At 37.2% G+C, this 16,379-nt stretch overlaps 1 protein-coding gene across 1 annotated transcript; it reads left to right on the forward strand.

The window, feature by feature from the left end:
• The first annotated feature begins 6,108 nt into the window (after window positions 1-6,108).
• Window positions 6,109-9,250, forward strand: LOC149843587 (protein CORTICAL MICROTUBULE DISORDERING 4-like). Its single transcript, XM_090000934.1, has 4 exons — window positions 6,109-6,867; window positions 8,125-8,301; window positions 8,403-8,494; window positions 8,587-9,250. Exons 1-4 carry the CDS (start codon window positions 6,109-6,111, stop codon window positions 9,248-9,250), a joined length of 1,692 nt encoding a protein of 563 aa, XP_089857060.1.
• Window positions 9,251-16,379: the final 7,129 nt, after the last annotated feature.

Genomic DNA, 16,379 nt, shown 5'->3' on the forward strand with positions numbered 1-16,379 from the left:
CAAACTTGTTAACTAAGTCTTTTATCATTTAACTTCGCAGGAAGCAAAAAAAAGAGGCATTGTAACATATAAGGATGTGTTTGTTGAAACACATAAACGGAAGACCACGGGAGGCTTCGTATCAGAGAAGGCGAGAACGACAACGGTATGTATTTATTCTATTAATAATCATTGCAATATGCAAGTTATCATAATGTTATCATTAATTATTAATGCATACTTTAAACATTATTTTATAGGAGGCATATGATCAACAGATGGTAGAGCGATATGTCTATGATGCTACTCAGCATCCATCATTTGATCATATAGCATGGGTGACTGCAGCAGGTGAACCCAAAAAAGGTCGTGTGTTCAGGTTTGGGAGTAATATGAACACTTCACCTGTTATTGCTTCTTCAAGTTACGGCTCACAGACTTCTTCCGCCGACATAAGCTCCAAGCAGCAGGCTATTCTTTCCGGTGAAGATATACGCCAGATCGTTATGGACACACTGCGTGACTACTTCCATGAAACCGTCGTCAACGTTCTCCGAGATGAGTTCAATAGTTTTTTGTTGAACAGGTGATCTTCGATTGCAGGTCCCTCTCAGGTATAATCACATATTCAGTTTTTTGACTGCATTAGAACACATATGAGCATAATTGAATCACATATATAACTTTCTGCCTGCCTTAGAGTACATATGAGCATGATAGAATCACATATAGAGTTTTTTGCCTGCCTTAGAGCACATATGAGCATGCTATAATCACATATAAAGTTTTTTTGCCTGCCTTAGAGCACATATGAGCATGATAGAATCACATATAAAGTTTTTTTGACTGCCTTAGAAGACATATGAGCATGATAGAATCACATATAAAGTTTTTTTGACTGCCTTAGAAGACATATGAGCATGATCGAATCACATATATAGCTTTTTGCCTGCTTTAGAGCACAAATGAGCATTGTAGAATCACATATAGAGTTTTTCTAACTGCCTTAGAACACATATGAGCATGATATAATCACATATAAAGTTTTTTTACTGCCTTAAAACACATATCATTCATGATAGAATCACATATTGAGTTGTTTGCCTGCCTTAGAGCACATATGAACATGATAGAATCACATATAAAGTTTTTTTACTGCCTTAGAACACATATGAGCACATGATAGAATCACATATAGTGTATAATTTATTTCATAATATTTTGTTTATCAATACTGACTATTCTTTTCTTGTGTAGGCTGCTAGCGATAATCAACGTAGCGGAGCTGAAGGGACAAATTAAGGCAATGAACAAGAAGACGCACAAAATCTTGGCGATGATTAGAGAACTGTGTTGAAGAAGTTCTATTTTTTTTGTTTCGAAATATTAATTGTCGAATTGTAAATAATTAAACTTGTTAATTTTAAGGTGGAACGATTAATTGTTGTAGATTCCTTTTATATGAAATTTTATGTGTACTTTATTTTTTATTTACAAGAAATATAAATTGTACAGGAAATATAAATTGTACCGTTCTCGATATTTAATTTTCAAATAAATTTTTATTTTATTTTTTTTCGTGTTTGCGTGAGATTTTTCTGTCGCTATGCATATAAATCTAGCGACGACAATCGAGGTCGCCGTTTAGTACCGACAGATTGGCGACGGAATACGTCGTTCGTTATTCTGTAGCAATTAGCGACGAAATTTGTGACAGATGTATTCCATCGCCAATTAGCATCGAAAAATTCACGACGTAAGCTTTCCGTCGCTTTGTCGTTACTAAGCCGGTTAGCGACGGATTAGCGACGAAATGTGGTAGCCGCTAGTCCACTGCTTTGTTATGGTGTTTCTTCGTTGGTTATTCAAAAATATCGAAATGCTTTAGGTTTTATTGTCCATCTCATATACCACATATAGTGAAAACAGATAAAGCAAGATTTCTTGAAAATGGTTCTGTTGGGATAAATGCGTCTCAAAATATTGATTTTGAAGAAATGCAGGATTCAGGTTCCAAACCTGCTAAGGATAAAGACCCGATTTTCTCTATCATTGTTCCTTCGAGTAATATAAGAGAAAGTTCAGTCAATGAACATCAATACCAAATAGATCCAGTTGTTGATGAGGATATACAACAACAACATGATACAGAGGCTCATTTTGAACCACCTGTAGTACCTGTATGGAGGTCCACCAAAATTAGGAAATATGTTATCCATCCGGAATATGTGGTGTATTTACAAGAGTCAAATGATTTCATAGACATTGATGAAGATCTCTTCACATTTGCAGAAGCCATTGAAAGTGAAAGATCAACACATTGGATTAATGCCATGAAAGAAGAGTTTGACTCTATGGCAAAGAACCAAGTGTGGGATCTTGTATCTCGACCTGATGGAGTTAGACCTGTTGGTTGTAAATGGGTTTATAAAACCAAAACAGACTCTAAAGGTCATATGAAGAGGTACAAGGCTAGGCTTGTTGCAAAATGTTTTACAGAGATAGAGGGAATTGATTATAATGAGACTTTTTCTTCTGTCTCAACTAAGGAATCATTGAGGATAATCATGGCCCTCGTAGCTCATTTTGATTTAGAGCTGCATCAGATGGATGTGAAAACTGCCTTCCTAAATGGGGATCTGAATGAGGAGGTATACATGCAACAACCTCCTGGTTTCTGTATAGATGACTCGAATAACTTAGTTTGTAAATTGAATAAGTCAATTTATGGACTTAAACAAGCGTCCCGCTAGTGGTATAAGAAGTTCAATCAGGTAATTATGAACTTTGGATTCACTAAAAACATTGTTGATCAGTGTATTTACATTAAGACTAGTGGAAGTAAGTTCATAATTTTGGTTTTATATGTTGACGATATTCTTTTTGCAACTAATGATTTGAGTCTTTTACATGAAACAAAAGATTTTCTTTCCTCTCATTTCGATATGAAAGACATGGGTGAGGTCACTTATGTCCTTGGAATCGAGATTTGTCGTAACAGAACTAAGGGTGTTCTTGTCCTATCTCAGAAATCCTATATTCTTAAGGTTCTTAAAAGATATGGGATGAAGAATTGTTCTCCTTGTTCGACACCTATAGTGAAAAGGGATAAATTGAGCTTAAAAGACTGTCCTCAGGATGATATTGTGAAGGCTCAGATAGATGTTGTCCCATATGCTTTGGCAGTTGGGAGTTTACAGTACGCGCAGACCTGCACTCGACCTGATATAACATTTGTTGTGGGAATGCTTGGTAGATATCAGTCAAATCCAGGCATTGCGCACTGAAAGGCAACGAAGGAGGTCATGCGCTATTTACAAGAAACGGAAGACTATATGTTGACCTATATGAAAGTTGACCACCTAGAGATCGTTGGATACTCTGATGCGGACTTAGGAGGGTGTATTGACAGTAGAAAATCCACTACTGGATACATTTTCCTTCTAGCGGGTGGTGTTGTCTCATGGAGAAATGGAAAACAGTCTACCACTGCTGCTCATACCATGGAGGCGAAATTTATTGCTTTATACGAGACTTCGTCACAGACCATTTGGATAAGAAATTTTATTATGGGTCTTGGTATAGTGGACTCTATTGAGAGACCACTAAAGATCTTTTGTGACAATGAAGCAGTCGTGTCATTTTCAAATAACAACAAGAGCTCAACATCGTGTCGTCACATGGAGTTAAAATATTTTGTTGTTAAAGAAAGGACTGAGAATCATCTGGTATGTATTGATACAATTGGGACGAAGGAAATGACTGCAAATCCCCTTACTAAAGGGCTAGCACCGGGATTGTATTCCCATCATGTAAAAGGGATGGGTCTTTTTTATTCCTTCTGATGTATGACAATACATTATGTGATCACATTTATATTTATGTTTTGATTCTCTAAGGTTTTGTGTTATTGTTGATTTTGCATAAAGAATCTCTCATATGGGTTAGAGAGAATAGCAGAATAACAATATTAAAGGACCAATAGAATAGGTAAGAGACCAGCCTATTTATAAAGGTAATTTTCTACATGCCTAAGCACTGAAGGTAAATTGTAGCGTAGTACATGAGAATATGACATTTTATAAAAGAGTGTTCATATCCATGACTCATACGATTCATCCTTGTGATAAAGGGTGGCATGTGAACTCACATGAAGAATTAAATCGAGATAACAGTATATACCTCGATTTAGTACACTTTTGGTGTCAATGGGTCAAGTGGGAGAATGTTGGACATTATCGGTTATGGGTCCAACCCACAAGTCTGACCCTGTTTGACACCCATTAGTGGGTCACGTTAGTGGCCACGTAATGAGGATAGTGGGTGGGAGTTACGTAAATGTGGAGAAAATCACATTCACGTAACTACCTAATCTCCCATTACATAAGGGGTTAGGGGCTGTGAGGATTATGAGACATTCATAGCATTTACCTTGCCAAATTCAGTTCCGCATTCGGATACAGCAAAACAGGGTCCTGCTCACCGTCGATCTAAGGCCTGGGCTCATTGTGGGCGTCGACCGACTGAGGAGAATGCCGAATTTCCTACACACACTATGGCGAATTCAGGTACACTTCTTGTCAGTATTTGTTTTATAGGATTCGCCAACAAAGGTCTCCACCCCCACCCCATCTCAAAATCTTACCCTCCATCCCCGCACATGTTTTGATTTTAACCTTCATCCTTGTTTCATGTCCTTCATCCCCGGTTCTTCAAATGGGGTGAGGCAAGGTGGGGCTCCATTTTCTCTCGGTCCACTGTCATCTAAAAAGAAGGATTGGGAATGGAGCAGGGGCAGGCCCCATTTCCCTCCGGTCTACTGCCATCCCTAACGTGTGATGGGGATTGAATATAACTGATAATTGATTAAATACAATTTGACCTGCTTGCCTAGGATAAAGTTTTCCTTACTTACCAATGGGGGCTCAGCTTGTCTTATGTTGGGAGGTTGCAGGTTCAAAATCCAGTAGAATAATTGTATTACTGGTAGAGGTCTGTCTAACCCCAGCTTGCCTTCAAAAAAAAAAATCCTTACCTAAACAAAAAGTAAAAAAATAATAATATTAAAAAACAGAAATGTTCGATTTCTAATTGGATGGTCCATGTGAAACCACCGATTCAGACACCGGGCAAGGAAGCCCCGAATGTCTGAGCTATTGGTTGATCATCATAGAACCCAAACAACCTAGTTGCCCTCTGTGTAGAAAAATAAAAAAAGGACCCATTTTCTACTATATTCCATAAACACCCACGGTCTAAAAAAAAATCTATGCCCCATTCTTTCTTTTCACAAAACAGTCGAAGGGAGAGCTAAAGCTAGTTTAATGAATTGATGGTGAAGAATCACCAGAGGTATTCTTTTCAAATTTCAACTTTATCTTCAAAGAAGCAGTTTACCCTTATGTCAAGAAGACCTGGTTTCCTATTTAGCTACTTGGCTTTTAATATGTCGCTTTTGAAATCCAAAACATTAACATGCCTAACCTTTGGACTATTTACAAACACATCTATCTTTTTAAATATTACAAATATTCACTTAGTTTACATAGAATTCTCAAAAGTTAGGAGTGTATTTGTAATATTTCAAAAGATTATCTGTGTTGGTAAGTAGGATAAAAGTTGGGTGCTTTTTTGTAAAATTTTAAATTTATTTTTTGAGATATAAAGTAAAGAATAAGTCTATTTAAAAAAAAAAACTTCTTAACAAGTTAATGAATATGTTGTCAGTAAGAGGTTTAATTATCTTTACAGGTGGCAGGAGAAAGCTGTAACAGTAAAGATTTTATTTTTCTAAAAGACACATCAATGTATAATCTTTTCCTCAGTCCTCACCTAATAAATAATAATAGCTAAAGACTCACTTACCCGTCATTTAATTGAAAGATAGGGACATCACTGGAGAAGATTTGTTATAAAACCCTGTCTTACCACCCCCACCCCCCAAAATCAGACCGTTACTGCAACGGTCCGAAAGACCCCCAGAAATTCAAATTCATTCATTCACCACCTCCACGGTTACCGTTTGCAAAGAAGAACCCTGAGAAAGAGAAAGAAAGCCTTCTTCGCTCATCAATTTCTCACTGCTTACTTCTCACTTCCAACTTCTTTCTTCCTTCTTTTTCTTAGGCGATGGCGACGTTAGCACCAGGAATCGTCCTGAAGCTCCTCAATGCCATGAACACGGGCACCAAGGCCACAGGGGAGCACAGATCGGCTCTCTTGCAGGTCACCGACATCGTCCCGGCCGATCTCGACGAGAAAAACCTGTGGCCCAAGCACGGGTTCTACATAAAAGTCTCCGACTCCTCGCATTCCATATACGTCACCCTGCCTCTCGATCAGGACGAACTCGTTCTCAGCAACAAAATTCAGCTGGGACAGTTCATCCACATCGATCGGTTGGAGCCCGGATCGCCCGTCCCTCTTCTCAAAGGCGCGAAACCGATCCCCGGAAGGCACCCTCTGCTCGGAACGCCTGAGCCGATAATGGGTCTGAGAGAGAAGGGGGAGAGGTCGGTGGATGCCAGGAGCAAGAAGATCGGTGGGTCGATCCACCACCGACGAGGTTCGTGGAGTCAGGATGGGGAACCGTCGGGTTGCGTCGGCATCAGGCCGATTGCTTTGGATCTTGAACAGGTGACACAGATTAGGGAAAAGGGTAGCCATCCAGCTTCACCTTTGAGAAGAACGAAGATGGAGAATTCGGGGACGGTGACGAACAGGGCGTCTGTTTGCGGTACTCTGTTTGACAAGATTGGGGATTCGAAGCGGGAGAGCCCTGTTCCGGTTCTCAAAAATTGTGTGGTGTTGGATTCTGCTTCCAGGATTCAGAGGAGTAGGAGCATTGGAGAGCGGCAACCGAGGATACCGAAATCTCCCCTCAATTCTGTAGGTACATTACTCTTGGCAGCTCAATGGAGCCTGCAAGTTCTTTTGTGTGTCCCCTTATTCTTTTTCACTTTCTTTTTGGACATGCGACTATATGGATTGCATATGGAGCTTGATTTGTTCGACAATGAATGAGATTATGCCAAAAAGAAAATTATTGTTACTAGAGAGAGGGGAACGTATTTACATGCATATTGACAATATAGTTTTCGAGTGAATTTTTTTTATTTCTGCAATCTGATCATGATAGTGGTTTTTCTTTACATGGTCACTGTTATAAACATGAAGTTTCATATAATTAAAAGTTTTCCCTTTGTTTTTTCTTTTTATCCTTTATTTTTATTTTTTTGATAGGCAAGCTGGGGTTTGGCAGACCCCCACCAGTTACACAACTTACCATTACGTTTTGAACTTGCAACGTCCCAACACAACATGGTGACGTGCACTAACAGCTCCTACCAAACAAGCGGAGCCCCCCGTTGGTATTACCCCTATTTTAGTGTCATGTCCTTGTTGAGGAGATTTGGTTAGTTCTGCATATTTTGCTGGGATATTTGACTAATGACCAGTGCTTTCTCAGTTGGAGTAATTCAACTACAGTTGGAGAGATTTGGTTAGTTCTGCATATTTTTCTGGAATATTTGACTAATAACCAGTACGTTCTCAGTTGGAGCAATTTAACTAATGGTAGAATGTTATTGCACCATGTGGGCCATGAAAATTTAATTTCAGTTGTCCAAATTCAAGTAATCCCACAATGCCATGATTCTCAAATGGTCTTGATCAAGTGAGCTTCATAAAGAGTCTCATGAGCACCAACGGGGGCTCGGCTTGTCCGGTATGAGTATCTAGTGCACGTCACCTTGTGTTGGGACGTTGCAGGTTCAAAACCTAATGGTATAGTTTAACTGGTAGGGGTCTGCCTCAACCCAGCTCGACTTTCATAAAAAAAGACACATGAGCATGGTGCTTATGTTTTACCCTCTATGTTTTCTTTCAAGTGTGATTCCGAAATGGTTTTTATTCCCTCTTTTTTATTCTCTTTTTGTGTTTCTACAATGATTACTTTCAATAACAATCAAATTTGAAACTAATTTTCTTTTCTGTTTTCCCCCTTTAGATTTACTATGCTTAATTTATTGATACAGCTTCAGAGTTGATAACTATTTTTCCATTTGCTTTACAGATAGCAAAATTGCATTCTGCTCTCTGCTTACATTTCAGTTTAATGTTCGGTTGCAATTGAACATTTGACAGGAGACTATGACTTCAACGACGCTACCAAGAGCATCATCCTCTTTGAGTTCTCCTTGTGATGCACATAAGTCTAGTTCCGGCACAATTCTTCCACAACAATCTAAAATTGGCAGCTCGGCTTCGAAGAACACAAACAACCAGCTGATGTTACCAGGAAAACTCTCTTTACTTGGAAAGGCAAATTTTGTCCCTGCCCTCGCTAATTATCGTCAAATGATTGGTTTCAAACGAATTCAATCAACAAGAACTCTTACATGAAATCTGCAAAATTATAACAGGAGGCAATACAGCAGAAAGAGGCAGCTCAAAGAGTTGCACTTCAAGCACTAAGAGATGCATCTGCAACTGAAACCATTGTTCGAGTTCTCAAGTATGCTACTCCCAAACACAGGATGCTTTAAAACTTCTTTCCTTCTTTTTTATTGTATTGAATGATTAATTACTTGTTCTTTCCTATCACAGGATGCTTTCTGATTTATGCTCATCAGCTAAACCCGATGAACCCGCCGATGCTTTTGATCGTTTTCTGAATTTACATCGACAAATTACACAAGCAATGGTGGATATGGAATCAATCCTGGCAGCTACTTCGACAACCAGTCAACCGAAGGATCAGGAATCATCTGTTCTAAATGAAATAGAGCACAATTCTGCTGATCATTGCGGACTGTTGAAAAGAAGCTCGCGTTCGGCAAAGAAGTCAATTGTATCCCAATCAGTTTCACTGGCTTCAGAAAAACCGGGCAACGAAACGAGTCAAGGAAAATTTCTGAAGTCCATTTTGAATCAGAGAGTTGCAGAAAGTAAAAATCAAGCACCACCTGAAAATGACTGTAAAACAAAGCCTTCTTGCTTGTCCAGTCTTATTAAACTGGGAAAGCAGATAGATACAGAGGCTGGAAATTGGTTCATGGAGTTCTTGGAGAAGGCTCTGGAAATGGGCATGAAAAGATCAAGGGGGACTGCAAATGGTGAAGGAAGAAAATGTAGCTTCTGCCCACAATCTCTCATACTCAAAGTTATAAATTGGGTGGAGGTGGAGCAGTCTGACTCCAACAAGCGGCCTGTTCATCCTAGAGCTTCAGTGGTAGCAAGAAAGTTAAGAATCAAAGCCAAAAATCCATGATCGTTATTTTATTTGTTTTCCCAATTTATATTTCATTTGTTCAGCCATTGGAACAGACAATCGAGGGCTGTACCATGTGCCAGTGTACCTTATGAATCGCCTTGAAATAGAGAATTATTATTCTTTATCTTAAGGAAAATACATAGACAGCATCGTCATTCTTTATCTTAAGGAAAATACCTTTCTTTTTACACTTTTTATGTTTGAAATGCACATTTAAATGGACTTAAACATCTTTGGCTCATTTCGATAAAATCTCGGAAAGCTTATAAAACAAGAGTTTCTCCGGAAATGTCCCAGAGAGAGAGAGAGAGAGAGAGAGAGAGAGAGAGAGAGGTGACCCTATACCATTTAAATAAAAAAGGACCGAATTGGAAAAGCTTCACTTGCACTTAATGGACTTAAACGTCTTTGGCTCATCTCAATAAAATCTCGAAAAGCTTATAAAAGCCAAAACCTTCTCCGGAAATGTCTCATAGAGAGCTATATATATATATATATATATATATATATATATATATATATATATATATATATATATATATATAGAGAGAGAGAGAGAGAGGGATCAATAAAAAGTTGAGCCCGCGAAAAAATAAAAAAACAGACTTAAAACAAAGGGCCGAAAGCACGAAGGAAAAACATAAAAATAAAAGAACACAAAGATCAACCAGGTATCGAAGAAGAGAAGGCAGCTGAAAGGGATGGATAACATGGAAAGAGAGGCGCAGAATTGTGTACACATCGTCCAAGATGCAATGGACGAGCTTATTGAAGGCAACCAAAATTTGATGAAAGATCGCATTGATGCGAGTCATCCACACAACCCACCAGAAAGTAAGAAGTCAAGTTCTCCAGATCAGCCTCCACCGCTTGCAACTGCGAACCCGCAGCAGACCCCACAGAAGGTCAAGCGTGAAGAATTCCTATCTCACAATGACTTCAGGCTGATTTGACGTACTTTTAAAAAGACCCACAAAGATTGGGCATGCCCAAAATAGATGGTAGGTGGATTCTTTCGTTGCTTGGCAAAGGACGCACCTACTCGGATACTGAAAACCCATCTTCTTAAGAAAGTTGTTCATCTGTACCCTAACATGTAAAATTAACCAGGCTAAGAACCGAGAGCGGGGAGTTGGTTCATTAGCCCATAAAAGATGCTGATGAAGCCAATCAACCCCAGGTGGAAGAAAAGACTGATACAGAGTTTTGGTGCAAAAAATGATGTTAGGCCCAATTGCCTATTGCAAAAATTGTACGCCAGGACCGGGATCACCATCTTGCATGAGGACGAAAGACATGACCTTAAGCCACATGCGATGCAAGTGCGAGATATGAAGCCTGCAGGGACGACGACTATAATAGATCGCCTCAAGGGAACCGTACTTAGCATGGAGCAGAGGAGCACACGGATTGCTTGAACGGTGCGTCATCCAGCATTGCTTCACGACGAGAGTAATACTTCTTAATCTAGGAGCAAAGATCCCCAGACCAGGCATACGCCTTGGTAACACCAACGAGCTCCATCCAACCAGGTGGCGCTTAGTCCGAAGTTGGCAACCAGACTAAGGAAAATCTGTCATCAAACTGGAGAACTTCTTCTCCACACTCTTGGGCATAAAAAACATGAACATAAAAAATTTCGGGATAGAGGATAAGACATGCCTAATAAGGGTAAGATGATCGACAATGAAAAGATAGAAAGCCTACCATGAAGAAATTTATAGTGATTCAATTATGCATATATGTGTTCTAAGGATATAAAAAAAAACCCATGGTGATTCAATCATGCATATATGTGTTCTAAGGCTGTAAAAAAAATCATAGTAACTCAATCATGCATATATCTGTTCTAAGGCTATCAAAAAAATTTATAGTGTTTCAATCTTGCATATATTGTTCTAAGGTTGTTAAAAAAAATTATAGTGATTCAATCATGCATATATTTGTTCTATTGCTGTCAAAAAAATATTGTTGTGATTCAATCATGCATATATGTGTTCTAAGGCTATAAAAAAAAACCATGGTGACTCAATCATGCATATGTGTGTTCTAAGTCTATAAAAAAAATTCATAGTGATTCAATCATGTATATATGTGTTCTAAGGTATATGCATGATTGAGTGTATATGCATGATTGAGTCACTATGATTTTTTTGACAATGTTAGAACATATATGCATGATTGAGTCACTATGATTTTTTTTTTACAACCTTAGAACAAATATATGCATGATTGAATCACTATAATTTTTTTTGACAACCTTAGATCACATATATGCAAGTAGCAGACGAACTCCTTCTCAACAAAACCCTCCTGGTGCAACTAAAGAGTTTCTACTGCAACGCCTAATGACATCCATGGCAATGTTGAAAAGCCAAACTACATCTATTGTGTCTCAACCTGCTCTTCTCTGAGACTCATCATTTTTTATAGCAGCCAACTCCTCTACAGAGTCTTCAAAGCATCTCTACTTGTTGATCAATCACTCCCACCAGACGTCATTTGAAAGCCGACATCAACTGTGATTCTTCTTTGACAGGTGAATCTGTTTCATTCCTTATCAACCATGCCTCGTCAGAAGACTGCATCCGCACAAGGTTCTCCATCTACTACACCTCCAGCACATCAAGGATTTTCTCTCAGACTACTCAGAAATTCTCTTTTATATGATACTTTTGGATCAATTTATGCACTTCCTATTTTACCAGGCTGAAATATCCTGTTTCATCTGTTTTCTCGTTACAAAATCAGAGAATTATTTCCTGGTATTTCACATCTTTTTGATGTCGGTGCAAACCCTTTTCATTATCCTTTTCTGATCCACTTGTTTTACACAAATTTACAAATTGATCATGAAACTGAAATTCTTTCCTCTCTTGTTCGCGATGTTGAAATTGAGTTTGATTTTAAACTGCTTGGACAAATCCTAGATATACCACCTTCAGGCACTCTTTTCAATACTATTGAACTTAATGATGAAAGAATTTTTGAACAAATTCTTCTTCCTGGTGCACCTCATTGTCCTCCTTTCAAAAATACCAATCTTCAAACTCGTGCACGCATTGCTGGATGAATTCTTGCCCACAATGTTCTACCTAAAACTGGATCTTTTGATTACTATTCCACAGATCTTTCTATGGCTTTTTATGTCTTATTTGAAAATATTTCTGTAAATTGGGCCAACGTGTATTTTACTAATTTGTGGAAACAAAAACCATTTCTTCCGTATGGATGTCTTCTTACTTGTATTTTCAGATATTTCAAAGTACCCTTAACCAATGAAAAATATATTGAATAAAAGGAGTTCTTTGATCAAACTATTTTTAAATGTATGAAAATCAAATATCTGCCTCCTTTAAACTTTGATCAAACTGAACCACCACTCTCTGAACCCTCACCATCTTCTGTGACACCTTCATCTCAAGCAAAACGAAAGAAATTTTCTACTAGTCAAGACAATGATGAAGTTTTACAGCGAATGGAAGCTTTGGAGCTGCATCAACACACTTTTCCTGAAGATGTGACTCAACAACTTTCTTCAATTCAGAAAGATATTACTGAACTCAAGGAGATGCTCAACCAACTCTTCTGATCTTTGTTTACAGTCCTTACTGAACTTTGATACTTTATGGGTTTTAATATTTTGAACTTGAACTTATATTTTGCTTATGCTATGTATGCCCTTACTCTTTTTTATTATGACAAAGGGGGAGAAAAAGATAAGATATAACTTGCATGAGCATATAAAATTAAGAGAAAAAGATAGAACATGCATGAGAAACATGAGAAAACTTGCATGAGAAACATGAGAAATTAAAAGAAAAAGATAGAAATTGCATATTGCATTATGACATGGAAATTACATCATGTGAAAGCATTGAAAATTGCATTTATGAAAAAGTTTTAAAAAAGCATGAAGTAATAATAGAAATGCAAACCAATCAATATGTGATATATGTGCTTTGATTGTACTAACTTCTAAAGTTTTGCAGCATATTGATAGGGGGAGTAAAATCTTCATCTATGCATCTATATGCTCTATCTTTGATTAGTTTGTCATTATAAAAAAGGGGGAGATTGTTACGACAATGAAGCCATACATGATACTTAAAGTACAAGGTTTTGATAATGAACAAGTGAAGCAACTGCATTTCAGCTAAGGTAATGAAGAAAGATGACAAGCATTGAAGAATTCGATAAAAAATCTTTGAAGACTAGTGTGCAAATGTTAAATTCATTAAAAGTCTTTGATTCTTGTAAGAGCCTTACTTAGAGTGCATATTTTGGTTACATTTCACCTAAAAAGTCTTTAGAAAAACTTTTCTAAAAGAACCCTTCATGAAAATCTTTTTAGAAAACTCTTTATTTATTTTTTCATGTTTATTAGTCGACCAATAGACTCACCAGTCGACTAATCCTTTCGCGCCAAATTTTCTAAACAAAATGTCATTTTTGTCAAATTAGTCGACCGAAGGTTTTATCAGTCGACTAGACAGAATGTCTGTTTTTTGGAAATTTAGCAGCAGTCGACTAATGATTTTATCAGTCGACCGAACAGAACATGTTTTTTCAGAAAAGTTTTGCAGCAGTCGACTGAAAGGTTTTTCAGTCTACTGATGATATTATCAGTCGACTAATTTTTTCTCTAGTCGACTAAGTTTCAAATCTTCAGATTTTCAAATGGCTTGATAAACAGATCAATCGACCGATGATAACTGTCAGTCTACTAATAGCTAATTATCAGTGGACTAACTACTGTTCCAGTTGACTAATTTGGCCGTTTTTCCTGAACCTTTTAAAAGGTGTGTCTTTTCATTTTTCAAACATTTTGATCATTCAAAATGGACTGTTTTGACACCCTTTCATACCCTCAACGTATGGAATCTTTCAACTATAAATATGAGTGCATTCTATATTCAAAATCAATCAATTTGAATGCAATCCAATTGAATTATTTCTTGCTTTTCACTCCTATTAATTCAAGTATTTATTTTCTCACTCACTTGATATTTTTCACTTTAGCTTTTCACTCAAATTCCTTCGAGTGATAGTGAATTCGTGAGTAGAGTATTTCAACAACCTCAAAAGCCAATTGCATCTCATTTGCATTAATAAGAAGGGCTCGTAGGTTGTTTTGTAAGTTGTTACTTATTTCAATTTTCTGTAAAAGGACTCATTGGTTTAAAGGAGTTGTTTGCTTTCAGTAGGTGTGTTACTGAAAGTGGGACGGATTTGGTCTGTATGATCTTGTAGTTACACAAGGTTGATAGTGAAAATCTCAAACTGGTTTTGCTTGGGGACTAAATGTAGGTCGGGAAAGACCGAACCAAAATAAATTATTATGTTCTTTGTGTGATTGCTTTGCGAATTGCAAAATCTGTCAAAATTCCGCAGACGATATTTAAAAGCACTATTCACCCCCCCCCCCTCTAGTGCTCGTTGCCTCGATCCTACTGCACTTTTAAACAATACTTTGGAGCTTCGGCGCTCTACTTGACAACGATCTAGACCCCTATCAGATTATACTACAAGAAACCTGTGGATTAGCGATGGATGTAATCCGTCGCTGAACAGTTTAGCGACAGATTAGCGTTGGATAACTTTCATCACAATTTTCTAGTCGCTAATTAGCGATGAAACATATTTGTCGCTACTTTCATCGCTAATTTGCGATGAATTAGCGAATGTCATGATCCATCACGAGGTCATCGCTAATTCGTAGAGATTTGGTTTTACGACAGATACACATCCGTCGCTAATTCTGTTGCTATTGTAACGACGAATTTGCGATGGATTACAATCCATTGCAAAACATCAGTTGATTCAGTTTTATGATGGATAAATATCCGTCGCTAAATTAAAGGTTGATACTAATTAGTGACAGATATTATCCATCGCTAAACCGTCACAAAAATAAAATTAAAAATTTTGTTTGAAATATAAATATTGAGAAAAAATTTCTCGCTATACAATTTATATATCCTATGTATAAAAAACAAAGTACACATAAAAAATACATATACAAAGTAGGTGAAACAAATTTAACACAAATTACAAGGGAAAAAAAAATTATCGATCCACTATAATCCTCGTCAAGTTCTAATTATTTACAAGTGAACATATACAAAGAGTTTCGTTTGAAACAACAAGAAGGTACAACAAATCCAACACATGAATCTAATCAGTGCCAAGATTTGGAGCATCATCCACTTCATTGTCTCAATCTGCACCTTCATCCATGCCTCCATCAGCTCTTCTATGTTGATTATCTCCAACATCCTACAAGAGAACTGAAAGGTTAGTATTGACAAACAAAATATAATGAAATAAATTATATGCAATACACCTAATCTAAGGCAATCAAAGTAACATGGATGAATGACACATGGACTAGCAATAAAGTGAAGGACATTAACAAATTTTAGATATGTGTTCTAAGGCTGGCAAAAAAAATTCACAGTGATTCAATCATGCAGATATGTGTTCTAAGGTTGTCAAAAAAATGTCATAGTGATTCAAGCATGCATATATGGTTTATAAGGCTGTCAAATAAATGTGTTATGTATCATAATTATGCATATATGTGTTATAAGGCAGTCAAAAAACTTTCATAGTGATGAAATTATGCTTATATGTGCTCTAAGGTTGTCAAAAAACTTTCATAGTGATGAAATCATGCATATATATATATATATGTTTTAAGGTTGTCAAAAAACTTTCATAGTAATTCAATCATGCATATATGTGTTCTAAGGTTGTAAAAAAACTTTCATAGTGATGAAATCATGCTTATATATGTTTTAAGGTTGTCAAAAATCTCTCATAATGATTAAATCATGCATATATGTGTTATAAGGTAGTCAAACAATTTCATAGTGATGAAATCATGCTCATATGTGATGAAATCATGAATATACTAGCTTGAATTCTAACGACATGAAATAAATGGCATGAAACTTTCATACCTGATGGGCACCTGCAGACGAAGTTCCCCTATCCCGAGAAAAGTTGCATAACTCATTATGGACAACGTTGAGAATAACTTCATGTAAAAAGTTACACATTGTGTCCTTAACAAGCTGGCATGCACCATCCTAAGAATTAGCAGGGTCAATCAGACACTGGG

This window comes from Nuphar pumila, chromosome 3 (assembly GCF_984573655.1).
Source record: "Nuphar pumila chromosome 3, dmNupPumi1.hap1.1, whole genome shotgun sequence".
Taxonomy (NCBI): domain Eukaryota; kingdom Viridiplantae; phylum Streptophyta; class Magnoliopsida; order Nymphaeales; family Nymphaeaceae; genus Nuphar; species Nuphar pumila.

What these genes read in the sequence shown, in the direction of transcription:
- LOC149843587 (XM_090000934.1), top strand. Translation starts at nt 6,109, where the DNA reads ATGGCGACGTTAGCACCAGGAATCGTCCTGAAGCTCCTCAATGCCATG. An exon ending in CGAAATCTCCCCTCAATTCT is followed by an intron (nt 6,868 to 8,124) that starts GTAGGTACATTA and finishes AACATTTGACAG; the next exon opens with GAGACTATGACTTCAACGAC. An exon ending in ACCATTGTTCGAGTTCTCAA is followed by an intron (nt 8,495 to 8,586) that starts GTATGCTACTCC and finishes TTCCTATCACAG; the next exon opens with GATGCTTTCTGATTTATGCT.